Source organism: Crinia signifera, chromosome 4, assembly GCF_055691185.1.
Source record: "Crinia signifera chromosome 4, ASM5569118v1, whole genome shotgun sequence".
Lineage (NCBI taxonomy): Eukaryota > Metazoa > Chordata > Amphibia > Anura > Myobatrachidae > Crinia > Crinia signifera.
The window spans coordinates 114329229-114351200 of record NC_139220.1 but is presented as its reverse complement, the minus strand read 5'-3'; the positions used below and the strand labels follow the sequence as shown (position 1 = coordinate 114351200).

Genomic DNA, 21972 nt, shown 5'->3' with positions numbered 1-21972 from the left:
GATACAAAATATCTATGCACCTCCTCCATCCTGCTACAGCAGATCTGTGCGCTGCCACAGTGCTACTCTCAAAAGAGCTGTGCACAATCAGCCTGTGCAATGCTGCGTTCACACCTGACTTGTTTCATTAGCGTGCAGTTCATATTTATTAAATTTGCCATACCAGATTGCCTATAATAGAAAGAATCAGGCCATCGTTATTAAACGTGACAACAGCACAGCAAATTTCATTATGCAAACATAATTATGTTTAGTGACAACAAAGCTAATTATTAATTCACTTGGCCTCCTAGCAGTCTGTGCAGCTTGGAAGTGCCCTGTAGTTATCACAGACAGAGAAAGAAGTGCTGTGCAGAGGTCTATTAGTCTTCACACTCGGATTAAACACTCGGAAAACGGATTACGGGCAGAATGCAATTTATATTCAGGAACGCAAAATTGAGTTATAAATTGCCTTAAACGTGCATGCAACGTAGTTACGTAAAAGCACAATATATGCCATCAGAAATGTAGTTTAATTTAAGGATTGGAATTTGTAATAAATGTAAAAAAAAAAAAAAAAAAAAAAAAACACCGTATTTTCAAGACAAATACTGACTGAAACAGAAATTAAACCGATTGGTTTAACATACAGACAAATACTTGCTAATGCTGAATTTATGTATAACATTGTAACAAAACCACCAATACAGTATTTGAACACACATAGCGGATCCTGCGGTACTAAGTCTAATGTAGCCCATACAGCCAAAAAAAAAAAAAAAAAAACTCAGCACAACTTGGATGACGAATGCGTTAAAAATTTTTTATCCAACAATCCTCAATTTGCTCATTCAGACCCAAGAATGATTATTGGAGAGTTATAGATTTTGAACAGGTTGTATTTTGCCAACTGTTGATTAGATCAACCGTCAGGGATTTGGCAGATGTCCTGCCATTATCAGAATCAGATTTATTGGCCAGGTATACTTGCATATACTAGGAATTAGATTTGGCACCTTACCAGTCTATAAATGATAAAACATTTCAGCTGCAATTAACAATTTTTTGGTACTCTTTACCTAGCACGGCACCCACAATTTTGATCGTGGGCATCGCAGGTAAAAAAAAACCCGCCGACGTGGATAGTGGGGGTATGAAAAGGTCGTAGGACGCGTACCGCCGCCCCTCGCGGGCTCGCTGCGCTCGCCACGCTTCGGGTTCACGTTGATCGTGGGGTGGCGTTAACAATTGTGGGAGCCATTTCACACTTCAGGGTGCCTATTTGGCCTCTGTGGGCCATTTAACATTGTTTCCTATGGAAAAATCGGGTCAATTGAGGCATTGAACAGGAAAATCGGGTCAATTGAGACATTTAACATTGTTCCCTATGGGAAATCGCGGGCATCGCGTCGCACCCGCCGTGATAAGTAAAGAGTACCAAATTTTTTTCTTAAAAACTGTTTATTATAAGACTGCATAATATAGTACATTATGCCATTCAGGAAACATATGAGCAAAATTAAAATGATCTCAAGATTGGGAAATCCAAGGAAAAATACACAGAATACATGGAGTCTAAAACACAAATCTGATAGGAGGGAAAGCCATAGTATCAAACACTCTATATGTATCCCGTAAGTGTCAAACAGAAAATCATTAATAGTAGAAGTAATCTAGTACCCAAGAATAACAGTTCTTCACCATACAAGGCTGTCAGTGTTACAGGAGCATGAACCGTATCTTCAGCTTGTAAAAGGGAGCAAGATGGAGACATTTTGTTTTGTTTCCTGGTTTTTCATATGGACTGGCTAGAAATGTCCCTTATGAAATATAATATTCCATATTCTGCAAAAAGGGTACCGGTCAGCCTGTCAGTAAAGATACATTGGGATATGTGATTTCTGTAGCAGCTGCAATTTAGCCAATAGCTGGCCTACACACTTAAGAGATGACTCAGGGCCAGATGCATCAAGCTTCAAAAAGTGATACAATGGAGTGTGATAAACAACCAGCTCCTAACTGCAATGTTACAGGATGGGTTTGCAAAATGACAGTTAGGAGCTGATTTGGCTGGTTGTTTATCACTTTCCACTTGATCACTTTTCAAAGCCTTCTAAAATCGGGCCCTTAAGGTCCCATAGCACCCATTCAGGCGTCACTTCAAATATGATTCCTAATGTAGCTGAAATGTGTGTGGACCAAAAACCAAAAGCTCTGTATGCCTGCTCAGGACTACATACTGCACAATGCATTAAATCTGCATCAATTTGGTTACTGATTAATCAGTGGAAACTTTGGTACAAAATCTTAGTTGAGAGGTGAAATAATGATGCAATCATTTATAAAACATCTCCAAGGAGATTAGTTGTTTAATTAGACAAAGGCTTTAAGGATAATGGACATGTATACAGTAGGGAATAGTGTTCATTCTAGCACCCGCTATCTTTGACAAACCTTGCAGTTCCTGTTCCCTGCCTGGGGTGTCTGCTGTAGTGCTTCTAGCACAGTGTGGTCTGTATATCAGCACTGATATACAAACCAGACCTGTGCTAGAAACTTTTGACAAGTACAACCTTTTCCAGATTTAAGTTTAATACAGTGGCCAAGTCCCAGTCCCATGCTAGCATCAACACCCCCCCCCCCCCCCCCCCCACGCTGCTAATGGCAGGTCCAGCCTTATAAGATGTTAACCCTTGTATTGTGGCACCTTCTTAAAATGCCAAATAGGTGGTTGGCAATGTAGTCTAGAATTATATTACCAGCACCAGGTGTGTAAAAATGTAATTTTAATCTTTCATGTTCCGCCATTCCAGAACCCCTCCAGCAATTGAGGCAATGTTTTTGGTTAACTCCCCTAGCCCAGCGCACTACACCCAGGGGACTGTGTTGCCAGGAGACTCTACCGCTGGGACTGCTATGATTGAAAGGCTGTGTGGTACACCATAGCTCCCAACACTAATTTACCCTCGCAAGTCAAGTACTGTGCCACAATGGGGGACACAGGACCAGTCGGCTACCCGTGCAGAAAGGTAAGGGTGTGTATGTAAATGCAGACTTCTGGGGACTGGAAGCTGGCATCCCAGTACAAAACGTGGCTGGTGTATGTGACTGCATGCCGGGGGCTAGGAAAGCCAGCTCCCTGTATTCCCCACTTGCAGATCTTAGGGAAAGCAATTAGGAGAGCTGAAACCCAGAAGAGAGTTCGGGGGCTGCTGTACTCAGGTAGTGGTGTGGATGTTAAGTGCTCTACATTGAGGGAAAGTGTAAATTAAATGCCATAGAAGTCTCAGACTGCAAAACTAGGGTAACCCAACACTTAAGGCCCCCATACACTACGCGATTTGGCCCCGATTTCACCCGATTCTGGAGGATTGGGCCGAGAAATCGGGTGAAATTGGCCAAATTGCGTAGGGTATGACATCTGATCTGATGCGCGGTCCCGTGCGCATCGGATCAGATCCAGATGTCGGACGGTCTGCACATAAGATTAATCATGTGCAGCCGTCTGGGGGAGCATCAGGAGCAGGCTGGCAGTGAGGACCTGTCCGGGGCAGCGGCAGGAGCAGGGAGTGGTCCGGGGAGCGGCACGGGATGTACCTGCAGGCAGGGAGCGGGTACCGCGGCGCAGTGCAGACTCAGAGCAGAGAGACCGGGGGCGCGGCGGGAGAATAGAAAGAAATCCTATTCAAAAGACTGGCGGGAGCTGATTGGCTGGGAACTCAGCCAATCAGCGGCCGCCCAGTCTTTTGAATAGGATGGTTTCTATTCTCCCGCTGCTCTGCGGTCCCCACGGCAAGCGGGAGAATAGAAACCATCCTATTCATAGGACTGGGCGGCCGCTGATTGGCTGAGTTCCCAGCCAATCAGCGGCCACACACAGTCTTTTGAATAGGATTTCTTTCTATTCTCCCGCCGCGCCCCCGTTCTCTCTACTGAGTCTGCACTGCGCCGCGGTCCCCGCTCCCTGCCTGCAGGTAACGTGCCGCTCCCCGGACCACTTCCTGCTCCTGCCGCTCCCCGGACAGGTCCCCAATGCCAGCCTGCTCCTGATGCTCCCCACTCCCTGCCGCTCCCGCGGACCGCTAGCTCCCCAGCAGCTCCCCGGATTTTTACATGTGATAAATCGCATCTGATTTATAACATGTAAAAAATGGCACATCAAGTGCCACATCTTATCAAGCTCCCCCGGGGAGCTGCCGGGGAAGCTCAGGGGAAATCTGGGCTGACTTGTCCTTAGGACAAGTCGCCCTAGTGTATGGGGGCCTTTAGTGCTGGCCACCGTGAAGAAAACAAATGTATAAGTGTTTAAAATAATAAAATGTATAAATGTGGTTTGAAATGTTAATATGCAGCGGGAGCAGTTCCTAAGCTGCAGCGGTTTGGTAGGGAAAGCCTGCTGCTGTACACAGGCTCTGTATATGGTACAATGCAAAGAAGGGTTAAATGTATTTAAAGAAATTGGATTTACTTCTGTTTCAGTGGTCTATGGGGAATCCAGAGCTCTGGGCAAGCTGCTGGGTCCGCCAGCACCCTCCATGGCAAATGCAATGCCTCCTATTACAGCCTGAAAGTGGCATGGGAAGGCAGAGTAACAGCTTAGCATCCAAGCCAGCTAAGTGTTTTCAGGGGGGCCAAGTGACTTTTATTCAGAGGGAAGGAGATGCTGCCTGGGACCCTGGTTGCCCATGTCTGTAGTTTGATCTCTTAGCATACAGTGCATCCAGAAAGTAATCACAGCGCTTTACTTTTTACACATTTTATTATGTTGCAGCCTTATTCCAAAATGGAATAATTCTGTTCTTTCCCCTCAAAATTCTACACACATTACCCCATAATGAGAACATGAATAAATACTTTGTTGGTGCAGCTTTGGAAGCAATTACAACCTTAAGTATTTTTAAATAGGATGCCACAAGCTTGACAGACCTGTCTTTGGGCAGTTTCGCCCATTCCTCTTTCCTGCACCGCTCTATCTCTAGGAGGTTGGATGGGAAGCATTGGTACACAGCAATTTTCAGATCTCTCCAGAGATGTTCAAATCGGAGTTAAGTCTGAGCTCTGGCAGACCCACACAAGGACATTCACAGAGATGTCCTGAAGCCACACCTTTGATTATCTTGGCTGTATGCTTAGGGTCGTTGTCCTGCTGAAAGATGAACAGTCGCCCCAGTCTGAGATCAAGAGTTTTCTGGAACAGGTTTTCATCCAGGATGGGTCTGTACATTGCTGTATTCATCTCTCCCTCTATCCTGACTACTCTCACAGTTCTGCTGCTGAAAAACATCCCCATGGCATGCTACCAGCTCCATGCTTAACTGTAGGGATGGTATTGACCTGGTGATTAACGATACCTGGTTTCCTCCATACATGACTCCTGGCATTCACACCAAACAGTTCAATCTTGGTCTCATCAGACCAGATAATTTTGTGTCTTATGATCCTAAGGAAGTCATATTTGGAGGGAACTTTTTTTCCCTCCCGAGATAAGTTGACACCTGGACTGTTCCCAATATCCCAGGCAGGCTTAGGCACAGAGGAGTAACCACTCCACACAGTCCATGATAGACAATGTTAAAAGATCTTGTGCACAAGGCATACACGGCACATGGACTTAACTTGACTGGGTAAAGACGACAACTACCCCTTGTGGTATTGTGTGTTGAGGAGGATAAAAGGAGGCACATGTGCCTCAGAATATGTACACATTCTGTGACAAAGTACAGAACTGCTTAAACATCTGTATAATGAACCCTCTGAACAAGGGAGTGTATTTTTACGTCTATTTGAGCAAAAAAACACATAGGGCAGTATTCAATGAGAATTTTGACGATGTGCAGCGAATCCTGTTTAGGATTCGCTGCACATTCGCCACTGCCCGCTGCGTTCCGGAGCCTCGCCGGCTCCAGTATTCAACGAGTATGGGGCGGTGAATTTTAACTCCTGCGGCGATGCCGCAGGGAGCCTGAGGACGGCGGCAGGCAGGGAGATGGAAGTCTCCCTGCCTGCCCCAGAACGTTTATGGGGGGGAGGTGGGCTCCCCGGGAGCCAGGCAGCACAGGCTGCCTCCGGGATAGCCAACAGGGGACCGGGTATTTACTACACTCGATCGTACATATGTAATGATCGGGTGCAGTGAATATATGAATATCTAATGAGCGGCTCTGCTCCCGGCCCCCTGCTGGCTGCTGTGTAAAAAAAATATTATTATTTATTATATATATATAAATATATAATATATTATTTATATATTTTTTTTAAATTAAATATATATTCATGTGCTTACAGCACATGAATAAAAATAGCATGCCCCTCTACATATACATTTTTTGTTTCATAAATCTAACACACCGACACATTCAGAAAGCTTGCCATTCACTGAATTATTACAGGAAATGTTAAGTATAGGCTCCTTGATTTGACAAGAGAAATTGGCTTTGGCATTTAAATAATGTGAAATCTAATGTTATCCTAATAAAGGCAGCCCTGGGCTCCGTTACAGACACTGTGGAGGAACACAGCTTCAGCTCGCTCAGCAGATGAAACACTAGTATATCAGTACTTCCCATCACAGTGTGGGTTTCCTCAATGGAATCCATGCTACCTTTCTTAGTTCAAATTAAACATAATTTCTAGGGATTTAAAATGCTACACGAATGAGAGTGTACTACTTAATAATCAGACGCAAGCTAAAAAGGAATCAGGCACATGTGTTTATTTTGTCCCATGCTGGGGATATTTATTCAGAACTGAAAAAGTGCGTACACACACAAGCTGTAATCGGTGGCAGAGCGACCATATTGCCAGCGATTGGAGTGTGCACCGGCGATAAATCGCTGGGTGCGCGCTCCCGTTTTTAGCCCCCTTATGATCGCTGATCGCAGGAGCTTGCTCCAGCGACCAGCTGATTCCCTCTGCGGCTCCCCCGGCAGAGGTTCCCTTTCATCAGCAACCATCTGTGGTCGCTGATGAAAATGAGACACTGAGCAATATATCGCCCCGTGTGTACATAGCTTTAAGCTGTGAACACACGGGGGCTATTTCAGCACATATCGCTGGCAATATCAGCGACCATATTGCCAGTTTTTTCATGTGCTGGGGGAGAGAAATCGCCGGGAGCGTGCTCTTGCTGCCAGCCCTTCATGGTCACTGGTCGCAGGAGCATGCTCCTCCGATTATGGCTAAAAATTGCTGGTCGCTGGTGCACAATGCACTGTGCACCAGCAACCAGTGATTTCTAGTCAAAATGAGGAAGAGACAGAATAAAGGTGCGCACACACGGGTATGATCGCTGGTAATATATTTCAAGCAATATATTGCTCAGCAATCATACTGCTCATGCTGTGTACACATGGGGTAATATGATTGCTGGGGATATATTGCTAGCAATATATCCCCAGCAAACATATTGCTCAGTGTCTCCTTTTCATCAGCGATGAAAAGGAGACACTGCTACGGGGCGGAGGGGGAGCGCAGCAGCAGCAGACGCTGTCACTTTGATGGGAGGAGGGAGGGAGCAGCGGCACGGGGCTGGGGAGATCAACGCTGATCTCCCCGGCGCTGACCTCCCGGCACTGCGATCGCCGGGGAAAGCCGCTGGTCGCAGGAGCATGCTCCTGCGACCAGCGACCATTAGGTAGTGCACACGGGAGCGCTCAGCGACCATATTCCCAGCGATTTTACATGAAATTGCACCCGTGTGTACTCACCTTCAGTGTCCCGTTTTCATCTGCGACCAGAGATGGTCGCAGATGAAAATGTCAAACTGCCGGGAGAAGAGGCAGGGGAAGTCGCTGGTCGGAGGAGCATTCTCCTCCGACCAGCGGCCATTCAGGGGCTGAAAACGGGAGTGCGCACCCGGCGATTTATCACTGGTGCACACTCCAATTGCTGGCAATATGGTCGATCAGCGACCATATTGCCAGCCATAATTGTACACAGCTTAAGACAGAATAGCTTGCAATTTTCAGCCAAAATCGCTGGTCGCTAATGAAAACAATACACTGAGCAATATATTGCTGAGAGATATTGCAAGTACTGTACACTGAGCAATATATTGCTGACCGATTTTAAGGCAAAATCACGTAGCGACCAAATCGCACCGTGTGTACACAGCTTTACTTCACTATCAAAAATAACTAATACCCAAAAGTGACTCCCTTGCAAATTGTTGATGAATGAATAAATGCAACATAAAATATTCACTTATACAAAAATGTGTGTTAAGCGTCTTTGCTGCCTCCCTGTAAAGGTGGTTACTGCTGTATGAGGTTATATTAATTGCTGTTACTAGGCAGATTGTGAATCTTCACTCCCGTCAGGGAGCAGGTGCAGCAAGTCTATTCTGTATCCAGTCAGCGCAGGTGGGAGTAGTGGAACAGAAAATTCTAAACTATAAAGCTGTGTACACACGGTGTGATTTGGTCACTGAACGATTTTGGCTTAAAATCGCTCAACAATATATTGCTCAGTGTACAGGCAATATCTCGCTCAGTGTAACGTTTTCATCAGCGACCAGCAATTTTGGCTGAAAATTGCAAGCTTTTCTGTCTCTACCTCATTTTGACTAGAAATCGCTGGTGGCTGGTGCACAGTGCATTGTGCACCAGCGAAAATGAAGGGCTGGCAGCTGGAGCACACTTCTGGTGATTTATCTCCCACAGCACATGAACTCACTGGCAATATGGTCGCTCAGCGACCATATTGCCAGCGATATGTGCCGAAATCGCCCCCATGTGTACACAGCTTTAAAGTAATGAACAGAGAAAGGCCCCTATAAAACATTAAATGAAAAAAAGAATAAAAAAAACCCTCTTCCACACATGTTCTACGTTATAATCTGTTCACTAAAGTAACATGTTTTTAGATCATGTGCACGTCAATACATACTTCCTATGTTAATCTTTTATTTACGAAAAAGCATAGTAGTCAAAAGCACATTCCTTAAAATCTAGTAGATAATTGAAGAAAACGGATTACCAAAACAATATTAAATCATGGCGCCACACCGCAATGCTATTTATAAAAAAAATAAAAAAATCATTTTTCATTAGCATAAATGTACAATAAAATCCCATGGAAGCCTTTACATTTGTCAAAGTGATTATCCTTGACCAGAGCAATTAAAGATGGCATGCTACAATTAAATTAAATTGACTAAATCTTATTTTATAGAGCACTCAATGTTTGAATCCAATGCCATGTGTAAGATTTTTTTATTTTTTTTTTAAGAGGCAAGTAGTTCATTAATACACTAAAAAGCAACTTATAGTAGATGTCATAAATTTAGTATATACAATTTATTTGAGCCATGGAATCTAGAGGTTGATTTATTAAGCTTGGTAAATAGTGATAAATTGTCTTGTTTTCATCACTGACCAATCAGCTCCCAACTGTAAAGTTACAGGCTTGGTTTGAAAAATGACAGGTAAAAGCTGATTAGCCAGTGATAAAAACCTGACACTCTTTCACTTCACCGAGCTTAATAAATCTACCCCTGAATGGGTAAAAGAACACACATTTTGGCAAATTGCAATTATAGTGGGCAAAGAAATCCAATGTTAAACTGCAGCTTGCTGTTAGTTTGCATATGAGTCAGAACTGTATATTTAAAACAAGAAAATGTATCTTAATATTAAAATAGACATTTCCCATACACTTATTTAGTACAAAGAATGAACATCAAAAAGAAAGCACCTGCAAGTTTATAAGATAACATTTAGGAAGCCTAACCTCAAAACCACCAACATCACAACAATACTGCTTTCAATCCAAACCTGGTTTGTTTTCTATATCGCTATCCCTATAATACCTGTATACTGTATCTACCAATGCTAGGAGCACACTCTCCTCCAACAAGTAATAACTGTCAGGGTGCAACCTCAGATGTCCCAGTAGAGCCAGTTTATACAACATACTCTATAGTAAGTAATAAGAGAACACTCACCTGTCTTGCTTGTAGATTTTAAAGATTTAATCCAACATACCGACAAATTAAAGAGATAGATACACATACCACAGACAGACGTGGCACTCAGAAATAAAAAAAATATACTCCAGATAGGTAGCACAGATTGAATGTTTTTGAGTTTACTAAAAGTAAACTCAAAAACATTCGATCTGCGCTACCTGTCTGGAATATATATATTAATAATATAAACACACACACACACACACACACACACACACACATACACACACACTGCTGGCCATACCTGTGGGAGGAGTCCACTAGAGGGGCTCAATATCATTGTGTCTACCATCGATGCAAAAGTTTCCATCTTTCTATTGGTGAAATTCACTAACTCCAAAGGAACTGGCCAAATAAGCCATTCGAAAAATATTTTATGGTATGAAATATTTTAGGATTCCTCTTTTTTAATAATATTCTAACACCATTCAAGGGTCTTCTGTCAAAGAATAAATCACTCTTGGATTAACAATATGGACCACACAGGACCTCTCTTTATGATAATAGGAAATCCTATATCAACCGGAAGATTATACCTGCTGTTCCCCGATGAAGTCTTTTTAAAGACGAAACGCATTGGGACGTTTCTTCATTTTATGACTGTCTATTGAAGGATCAAATAAAGCAATCGCTTGGATGAAATTTTCGTCATTATTTGGAAATTTGTTGGTTTCATAAGGACTGCACATTGACAGATTGGCGCCTCACCACTATTGGGGAGAAGATTGTGGTACTTGTTCCCTTGGCCCTCAGGGAGCATTGTGGTTGGGCAGCCTAATTGTACGGTTGTTTACACATTTCTGTATATAGCGCGTGGAGGAATATTGGGGTTTGATAGAGATAGATAGATAGATAGATAGATAGATAGATAGATAGATCTACACACACTTTGTATAACAAAAATATATTTAGTAAATAAAATTGTAAAATATATATAGCTTTATGGACATTCCATACAAAACATGCTTTTATCCTGAAGAAAGAGGACTTTTATTAAGGAAAAAAAAAAATCAAAAACAATCCTTGTACCCAAAAAGCACAGAAATGTGAAATGGTCTACACGGTAAGTCAGTCTCAGCTCTGTCCTCCTCATTTGTTCCAGTCATATCTTATGCAGAATGGCTTCCTATGTGATTTGTTCTGCTAACTGCATTCATGTTTTTTTTATGGCTTATACCCTGTATGTATTTATGTCTGCTCACTTTACTCAGAAATGGCTTAATTGTATTAGTAATCTGCTAGCATGAGTGAAGGTAACCACAGTTTTTGTACTGCCTGGGGATCGCATCACACGCAAAACGCATGCGTTGTGATGCTATGCGATCCACCCGATAACGCATTGCATGCTGCTATCACAGTGTGTATGGGGACCTTAATCTGCTAATAAGCTGTTAGCGTGGTTGGCTCTATGCGTCTTCATGGAGATGCTTACAGCCAGTCAAGGAGCTATGCATCTCCATGGAGACGCATAGCTCAGCACGGATTGGCTGAAAGTTTCCATGGAGACGCATAGAGCCAACCACGCTAACAGCTTGTATAGCACTGTGATAGCGCTATACAAGCTGTCAGCAGGGGCAGAGAAGCCGGCTCACCCCACTGTCAGTGCAGGGTGAGCCTGCGGTGGAGGATGGAGTCAGCGCTGGAGCCTGGTGGTGTAAGTATAATTGTAAAAGGAATGTGTCTGTAATAAACATGTACTGTTCTCAGTGTGTGTTTTTTTTTTACATTATTTTTACAGGTGGACTGCAAGTCCCAGCAGGGCCATTAATGCCCCGCATGCTGGGACTTTGTGGTTCACCAAGTCTCAGCATGCGGAGGAGGCCCGCTGGGACTTGTAGTTCACCTGTAAAAAGCAATGGTTTTTGTGTGATCTTGCCATCAGCTGGTGTCCACCGGCCACAGACCTGGGCTTCAGCCCTGGACGGGTGAAGCTTGGGGGGACCCCACTCCCCCAGGTACCCCGTCCAGGGCTGATCAGCCACAGTGAGCATGATACGGCCAGGGGACCTTATGTCAAAAGTATCCCCCGGCTGTGGCATGACCAGCCCGGTGCTGGTTCCAAAATATGGGGGCCCCCCCCAGTTTTTTTGTCCCGTTTGTCTTCGGAACCAGGCCCAGTCCAAGAGTCCGGGGCTGGTTTCAGAAATAAGGGGGCCCCCTACGCTTTGTCCCCCCATATTTTTGGAACCAGGTCCGTCTCAAATGAATCCATGCCATATTTTTTAAAATTTTACTTTCTCACATATTTTAAACACAGAACCATGCACAGATCTCAAATTTGCCCGTCAGAACCTGATCTAATTTTTTATTGCGATTTTTAGTAACGTTTACCAAAAATCGCCTCTCATTAAATTAGTGATTTGTATACTTTATCATGGGAAAATAGTGTTCATTCTAGCACCCGCCATATTTGAAAACCCATGCAGTTCTTCTTCCCTGCCTGGGGTGTCGCTGTCTGCTGTAGTGCTTCTTGCACAGTGCGGTTTGTATCTCAGCACTGATATGCAAACCAGATCTGTTCTAGAAACACCACAGCAGACAGCGACACCCCAGGCAGGGAAGAGGAACTGCATGGGTTTTCAAATATGGCGGGTGCTAGAATGAACACTACAAAACACCTGGATGCAAATTGAAGCGTGACTAAACAAATTGGCACTTCAAAATGTGCAAATTCGCTGCAAAAAAGTGCACACACACAATCCACACCCTATAAAATGTGCGAATTGTGGGAAAAGTGTGACTTCAGCAGTTTTTTGTGATTTTATAGCAAAATTCACAAATTTGGAAACTATTAAAATTTCACCCCTTATGTGTAGCCCATGCATGTTTTAATTGCTTTACTGTCTAAGCCTCTGACAGGAGGCTATTCCATATATCCACTACCCTTTCTGTGAAGTAATTTTTCCTCAAATTTCCCCTGCACCTCCCTCCAGTTTCCGTGCATGTCCTCGTGTTCTACTTCTTCTCTTCCTTTGAATAATGTTTCCTTCCTGGACCTTGTTAACTTTTAATATGTTTGATAGTTCCACCTACCTTTCTCTTCTCTTTTCCAAACTATACATGGAGATTTTTTAGTCTTTCCAGGTATGTTTTCTGAAGTAGGCCATGCACCATTTTAGTTGCCCTTCTGTGTAATGTCTCTAATGTATTTATATCCTTCTGGAGATGTGGCCTCCGGAAATTGACACAGTATTCTAGACGAGGCCATACCAATGACCTATACAGCGGCATTATTACTTCTTTCTGCTGACGATTCCTTTCCATATGCAACCAAGCATATGACTTGCTCTCCTCGTTGCTTTGTACATTGCTTACCTGCCTTTAAATCACTTGAAATAATGGGGCAGATGTATTAAGCCTTAACAAGAGATAAATGCAAGGGTGATAAAGAGAGATAAATGTCCAGCCAATCACTTGCCATGTTATAGACTGTTTGAAAAAAAAAAAAGTCAGTAAGGAGCTGATTGGCTGGATGTTTATCTCTCTTTATCACCCTTGGATTTAGCTCTTGTTAAGGCTTAATACATCTGCCCCAATGACTACTAGATCCCTCCCCTCCTCTGTAGTTTTCAATATAGTGCCATTAATTCTATATTTAGCTTTTGGATTTTTGAGACCGAAGTGCATGATTTTGCATTTTTTTGGCATCAAACTGTAATTGCCATTGGCACACTATTCTTTTCCAGAATGTATCCAAACATTAATTATTGAAATGATGAAATTATGTAAATAAGGTCCATTTAACCATTATTCACTATAATGTTATTAACACATCATACTGATATAGGTTTTAGTAGCTATTATTATTTTAGCAGTACCTAGGATCTCCCGTAATTCATCTGGGGGGTCAAGCTTTTAGCCATTTAGCTCCGACTTATGGAACTCACTTCCCCACACAGTTCGAGAGACCCCCACTCTAGAATGCTTCAAAAACAGACTCAAGACTTTCCTATTTACTCAAGCGTTTCCTTCAGTCCCTTAAGTATTGTTTATGAAAAGCTTTTCTGTACTTCATTGTTTCTGTATTGTATTACATTCATTATATCTGTTAAGCGTCTCCTATTGGAGAAAGAGCGCTATACAAATAAAATTATTATTATTTACATAATTTGATAATAAAATACAAAAATTGCAGGTACTTTTGTAAAATGTTTTTGTAGCCCATACATGAATGGAAAACAAAGCCCAACAATTACATTACATTAATTGTGCATTACAATATTGGCAACTTTAGCAAAATATATTTCAGTTAATGATGGCTGGTAGTTTACAACTTTAATTGATAATTTTTTTTGGTACTCTTTACACAGAAATGCCAATCGCGGGCGTCGGGGGTAAAAAATCGTGGGTATCGCATGCACATAAAAAACGGGTGCGACGCGATGCCCGCGATTTTCCCATAGGGATCAATGTTAAAAGTGAGATTGGACGCGATTTTAGTGTTAAATGCCTCAATGCCCGCGATTTTTACATAGGAAACAATGTTAAATGGGCCACAGAGTCCTAATAGTCCCCCTGAAGTCTTAAATGGCCCCCACAATTTTTAACGCCACCCCACGATCAACGTGAACCCGAAGCGTGGCGAGCGCAGCGAGCCCACGAGGGGCGGCGGTACGCGTCCTCCGACCTTTTCATACCCCCACTATCCACGTCGGCGTGGAGTTGAGAATAGAATAGTGTGGCGAGCGCAGCGAGCCACCGAGCCCGAAGCGTGGCGAGCGCAGCGAGCCCCGCGAGGGGACGCGGATACCTGTGAAGCCCGCGAAGGGACGCGTTTACCTGTGAAGGTATCCGCGTCCGCTCGCCACGCTTCGGGCTCGCCACACTATTCTATTCTCAACTCCACGCCGACGTGGATAGTGAGGGTATGAAAAGGTCGGAGGACGCGTACCGCCGCGCTCGCCACGCTTCGGGTTGACGTTGATCGTGGGGTGGCGTTAACAATTGTGGGGGCCATTTCAGACTTTAGGGTGACTATTTGGGCTCTGTGGCCCATTTAACATTGTTTCCTATGGAAAAATCGCGGGCATTGAGGCATTGAACACTAAAATCGCGTCCAATCTCACTTTTAACATTGATCCCTATGGGAAATCGCGGGCATCGCATCGCACCCGTTTTTTAGTGCATTCGATGGTCGCGATGGTCGCGATGGGCGCCGTTCTAGGTAAAGAGTACCTTTTTTTTCACTCTTATTTGTATAAATAGACGCTCACTTAGGGGGGAATTCAATGTCAGGGGCACGGCTGTCGAGCTAGCTCAACAGCTGTGCCCCTGTCCCGTTCTCCCTTTGCCCGACGGGAGCTCGGCAGTCGGGATTCAATGTCCCGGCCGCCGATCGGCAAAAAGGGGGCGTGGCCGCGAGCAGAGGCAGGAAATAGTAGAGATCCAGCCGGGAGCTCGACTATTTCTGTCTTTTCTTGGCAGAACGAGCCACGACAGCTTCTGAAGTCGGGCTCGTTCTGCTGAGAACCCCTGATCAATGCGGTCGGGGAAGACAGCATTGAATAGGGCCCCGCAGCCATCTCCCCCATCGGAAGATGGCTGTGGGAGCACGACAGACATTGAATACCCCCTTAGAGCAACAATTCACTATTCTTTTTATATAAAGATAATTTTTACGTTTGAATTGTTTTGCAATTATTTTATAAAAGTAATATAATTACAGATTTTTCACTGGCCTCAAATTAAATCTAAAGTCAAATCCTTCAATTTGCTCAATCGCACAATTCCAATTTAATTCATAGTAGCATCAGTTACTATTCTCCCCTAGAAGATTATACGGCCATCGTCTCCATAACAGTTGAACCCCTTTTTATTTAGTTTTTTTGGACAAAATACAATAAAGCTCCCTTACCTCCAACTGAACAAAATGCGCAGCGGTAATTAATCAGCCCCTGCCAGAAAAGGGTTGTATAACATTAACCCGTGTCACAGAGGCAGCTGTGCATTCTAAATGCCTACTGCCACAGAGCCAAAAAGTGAAGCTCTGGCTTTGAGTGTTTCACACACCTAGTTCCTTTCAGAGAAACAGGCTGCTACTCAGATCAGCCAAATAAATAAAGAAAAAGAATAAGTGTATATTAACAATGCCAGCCACGGCTCAGCACATAGTTGAAATTAAATATATTTGTTCCAAAATTTAGCTTGAAAACCACAAAAAAGAAAATGTGAACCGCTGCACTCATGCAGATTTGGCGGCCTATGCACTGTATTATTAATTGCAGCACTAGATATAGATATTTTTATTCTACATAAAATATACCCGATATGTACTAAAGGTAACGCAGAAAGACCGCAGTAGGGATAACTGCAGAGCCTAGTAGTTACTTTCCTAGCACTTAGAGAAATTCAAATGGCTCTGTCCAGAAAGTGAGTTTCCATAGGCTGAAAGAGGTTTATGCCATCTGAACATACTGTAATATAAACTAGAGGGACCAAATTCTGGAAGGCTTTGCTTGTCTGAGCTTGATATATAGGAATCAGACAGTAGTCCCCAATTGATAAAGGTGACTACAGCCTGCAGTGCTAATTAGCCTTCTGCAGGAGACTATTGTGTAATCTCATGGGTTAGAAAATAGGTACATACTGTAGGCACAATTCAGATAACTATGCCGAATAATATTGCTGTGTTTGCACAAGAGTTTGACGTAAACCAACTGCCCTGTTTTCGAAAAAAAAAAAATTATTTGAAATGTCCTTAATAGACCCCAAGATATTTAGGTGCATAAAACACCCTACAACATTACATGAGCCAGTTCCCCCTCATAATGGATAGAAGATCCACAAACACTCTCACTGCCTGTATCCCACTATTTTGTTCATAGCCAGGTAAGATAGACCTGTGCCATTTGTACAATTCATGTGCATCCAAGTTATTTATACAGACAATCAGCCGTAGACTGGCCCCAAGCGCAGAGTGAACTATGTATCTCTCTTAAGGAAATGTTTGGTTATGCTGAAATAAGACATTAAGGGGTAGATTTAGTAAGCTCGGTGAAGAGATAAACTGTCTGGTTTTTATCACAGTCCAATCAGCTCCTACCTGTGAAGTTACAGGCTTGGTTTGAAAAATGACAGGTAAGAGCTGATTGGCCGGTGATAAAAACCAGACAGTTTATCACTTCACCGAGCTTAATAAATCTACCCCAATGTACTGTAGGTTCCCAACTGTGATAGGCTACTGAACCGTACACTGTGTTGTGCATTATAAAAGGGGTTCTTTACTTGTTTTGAAAATAGCAATAGTATCATCACCCTCCTGCCCCCATAATAATGCCATCCAGACTGAAAGCTACAAGCTGATCCACAATTTGATGTCCACTGCCATCTCTCCACATATATTTTTTTCTATAAAAGAGCTATAGCTCTGTACTTTCATAAAATGTCAAAACTTTTGGGGGTTTCATAAATAGTTCCATCTAATGCTGGACATACACTGTCTGACACCATCAGATATTGTGGCCATACACTGGGCAAGATGTACTAAAACCACATACCCATCACGCCTACTGTGAGATATGTTGCAGTGTTTGGACACATTTCCCCTGTGAAGGGAGCAGGCTCCCAGAGTTTGCATTTCATGCCTCTCCATCTTCAAATGTCGGCTCAAGCTGACATGGAGTCACGATACAGAATATTTTACGACAAACGCTAGAATTGTATATATGAATGTACATAAGTGAGACACTAGGAGAAGTTAAATGAATGCAGATTAGGATCTCCAGTGCACAATATGGGGAGTATTTCTCAAATACTGAAGAAAGATAATGTGGAAGGAAATAAAACACAAACCAATCAGCTTCTAAAGGTGCGTACACACTGGCCAATACATTGGCCGTTCAATTGAATGTCTGATATATCGATGCACCATCGGACAGTGTGTAGGAGCGATATATCTGAACAGCGTTGTTCACAGATATATTGAGTTGGCTCAGCATTAGTGCTGATGCCCAATATATCTAGAGATATATGGGTGCATCGTGCTGTGTATACAGGCGAACTGCTGACTGTCTGTACAGCCTCACCGGGAGCGAGTGGGCAGGCGCATATACATATATATACACACACACACACACACAATAAAGTGGAGACTGCTTGCAGGTGTAGAAAAAAATGTCTTTAATCCTCTACACCTGCAAACAGTCTCCAGAGTGCAACTTTTTCCCGGACCTGTGTATTGGCGTGTATGCCTAAGGGGGCACCGGAGCAAGTAGATTCAGCCCGCAATTGGCGGGTTGGCGAGTGCCGGGATACTGGAACACACACTTTATTTTTTTGAATACAACCACCCTGTATTTAATTCCACCTGTGTAACCACAAGTATGCCAGAACTGCTGCACTTTAGGCTATTGTTTTCACAGCTACAGTACTACCTGCATGTGCTCTGTTCTTCTTTCGGTCACATTTCTGAAATCTTTTTACACTTTTTTTTTTTTAACCAAGTATCTCCTATAATAATTATAATTTAACGTGATTATCTCAATTTATATAATAATTTATGATATGCACAAAAGGACCATAAAATGAATTAATTCCATTGTCAACATGTACAATGCACCACTCTCCACATATAAAATGTAGGACTCCTGTCCTACGAATACTGTTTCTCAAATCCTCCACAACAGAATATACAGACGACACTAGCTGCCAATGCATTTCTGTAACGTGTACTCATGAGTCACAGCAATATGCCTGAAATCACACCAAGCTTTGTATATTCATCCCTTACTGTTACTGTCCACTTCTGACCTTAGTCTGTACATTTCCTTCTACAATCTGTTATTCATATTACAGACACACTATAATACAGGGAGTCATTTGATTTCTATTTAATATCCCAGTACTGACTCAAGAAGGAAAGTTGCACCACTTAAAAAGGCACTGGTGTACAATATCCAAAGTACATTGTAAAGGCTTGTTTAGCCATGTGTAGATAGAGACAGTGACAGTACTGTACAAGATATGTATGCAAAGTCTACACCAGTTATTGTTTTACCTTTACATCTTACAGAAAATCTATATTACCTTTATGTATTACTCAAATTAGAACATTTTATAACAGTATAAAACACATAAAATAGGTGTCAATTTATTATTTTTAGATGGCCAAAAAAAAATTAACCCATTTAAATAATGATTTCCCACAAAAAGTGACTAACACAAAAAAAAAAAGAGGGGGGTGGGGGTGTTAATAGCTTAAGTGTTTTCATATGGACAAATAGTCACCATTATATCAAATATAGGGAGGTAGGTTCAGGGCAGATGTTAGAAAAAAAAAGTTAATTCACAGAAAGAGTAGTGGATAAGTGGAATAGCCTCCCATCAGAGGTGGTAGAGGCTAAGACAGTAAAACAATTTAAACATGCTTGGGATAGGCAGATGAATATCCTTACAAAGAAATGAGGATTAAAAAGGGTTGAGATTACTTGAAGGGTAAAAAAAAGGGGCAGACTAGATGGGCCAAATGGTTCTCATCTGCCGTCAAATTCTATCTTTCTGAATACATATATTATCTGTTGGAAAAGATTATGGTAGCATTTAAGAAAACTTGGCAAGAGACACAATTGTGAGAGAAAATACTAACCAACCAGCTTCTATTTACATTTTAAATTCCGATATAAAGTGCCAACCAATCAGCTCCTGTCACAATTTTATCCTTTGTAAAGCTGTGATAAATACCCCCTACAGTAAATGTCACATTTTATGAGCAGCTACTACACCATGCAGTCTCCTTCAGTTCAGAAAGAGTTAAAGTTCCTATAGATGTCAGGAAGGCTTTCAGCACATAATCAGACAAAAGTGTGAATAGACCAATCAACAACACAAGCCCATGCTACACGAGCCTTTCTAATAAAGCACTGCTGGGTGCGATTAATACAATCAACTGTCATGACTATTTATGTCAGGATTTCCAAAAATTGGCCCACAAGGTACCCAACTGTTAAGATTTTAAGGATACCCATGCTGCTGCGCAGATGGTATCATTCAACTGTCTGAGGTACTAATTACTGTAAGTCACTAGTGCTTTAATATGGATAACCTTAAAACCTGACTGGTGGGGTGCCTTGCGGACCAAGCTTGGTAACCACTGATTTAGGCAATACCCTAAACATATACTGATAAGATTAAAACTGGACTGTGTCAAGGCAAGGACAGCATTAGAAAACCCAGCATATGTTCAAGCATTAATCATTTAATTTATAAATAAATGTGCCAGCAGTAGTCTCAATTATAGTTCACAATAATGTTTGCTACATGTGGAGTACCATTTGTAGAATAACTGACCATGCTAAAATAACTTTTGGTTTATAAAGTGGAAATGTATCATCTGCCCCAAAAATTCTACATTCATCAACTGCAAACTAATCTACAGTACATTCTTAGGGATTTCCAGCACCCAGATCAGACATCTCTGTTGCCCTATGAGAGCATCTTCTCCCTGATGCTGAAGTGAGTGGCAGAGAACACCAGCACAGCACTTAGCCTGTACTGTAGGTGCCATCCTTCTATAGGTGGACACACAGGTAGCCTGCACCTGTGCATGTGTGTGTGTGTGTGACAGCACCAGGCATGGGTACAGCCTGCACATCACCAACCCACCGGGGTAAGGGCATGTCCCGGGGAAAGTGTAGTGTGACACCTAGGACTCGGACATGACAGCAGCACCTCTGCACACCAGCACTGTCACACAGTAATACCCCTGTCCGCCCAGCTAGGGGTGCCGGTACCCGCATGGTTGGGGGGGTAGCATGGCACGCGGAGGAGGCTTACCTGGGTGCAACATACTTTGGAAATAGAAGATGACCAGGACGAAGGATCCCAAGCAGGTGACCAGCACCATCCGGCACATCCGATTCATCCTCATGATCTCCATCAGAGCCTGCTTCATAGCGGCGGCGGCGGGTGGCTGGGGAGGGAGGCAGGTGGCGGGCGGTGGCGGTCGATGTGTCTGCGGGCAGGGTGCGGGCTCCTTGCACGGGAACTTGCTGCGGATGACGGGCTAGGCATGTATCCCGGGCATGTGTGCGGGGAGGCGCTCCGGCGGTCACATTACGCTGTGCTGCTGGGGGTTAGATGCGCCGGTCCCGCTCCTGTGCTCAGTACGGGTGTAGGGTGGTGGTGGCGGCGGCGAGATGCTCTGCGGCTGGGGTGATGCTGCCGTCCTGCGCCGTGCCAGGGATGCTCTGGCTGCTGCCGCTGCCTGCATGTATGTGTGTATGTGAGTGAGAGCAGCCAGGAGCACAGCTGGAAGGAGGATGGTTACTCAGTGGCAGGGGAGGGGAGGGGGTGCGGGGAGCAGCTGCCAGGGCTGCACACACCGGCCACAGGCTGAGCGGCTGCTGCTCTCACAGTGACGGAGCCTGACGCCGGCAGCACATGCGACTCCTCCCTCTTTTGTTTTACGCTCCTTCAGTAGAAATCCAGCTTCTGCACTGCCATCTGCCGGCCAACTGGGATAACTACACCGCAGGCTGTGTAATAGAGCCACCTTAAAAGTAGGGGAAGAACTATAAAATATCATTCAGGCCAGGGGTGGCCAAACCTGTCCTCAAGATTTAGGAACAGTTCCTGTTTTTCAGGCAACCTGTGGTCAGTGCTGGTGCAAGGTACTGGAGTGCCCCAGGCGTGAAGGGGGGTGGGCGACCCAGCGCTCACCCGCTCCATGGGAGGGGGGGTGGATGAAGCGGCGGTGGGAGATGCATCTTGCTCCACGGGGGGAGGGAGGGCCAGGGGGCGGCGGCTGGAGATGCGTCGCTCCAAGGGGGGAAATAAGAGAGAGAGGGACTGGAGCAACGTCTCGCTCCGGGGGGGGGGGTTGAGATGCGGCAATGCGCCGCAGCGTCGCTCCACAGGGGGGGGGGGCTGCTCCAAGTGGTCGCCCTCCAGGGCCGGCGCCCTAGGCAAATGCCTAAGGCTGCCTAGTGGTGGCGCCGGCCCTGCCTGTGGGTCTATAAAATGTGACAGGAGTGAATGCAGCATGATTGAAAATGTGACAGCTAGGTGATTTGGAAAATGTGGTCCGT

General features: G+C 43.9%; 1 protein-coding gene across 2 annotated transcripts in view; it reads right to left on the bottom strand.

Moving 5' to 3' along the window:
• CHST11 (carbohydrate sulfotransferase 11) overlaps window positions 1-21316 on the bottom strand; it is a 170545-nt gene extending 149229 nt beyond the window's left edge. Inside the window, exon 1 of one of the 2 annotated variants that reach the window (XM_083182285.1) lies at window positions 20735-21316. In XM_083182285.1, coding sequence (XP_083038411.1) covers window positions 20735-20837 — 103 coding nt within the window. In that variant the 5' untranslated portion in view covers window positions 20838-21316. Of the gene's footprint in view, window positions 1-20719 lie in introns of both variants that reach the window. The other variant, XM_083182284.1, reaches the window with a different exon arrangement.
• Window positions 21317-21972: the final 656 nt, after the last annotated feature.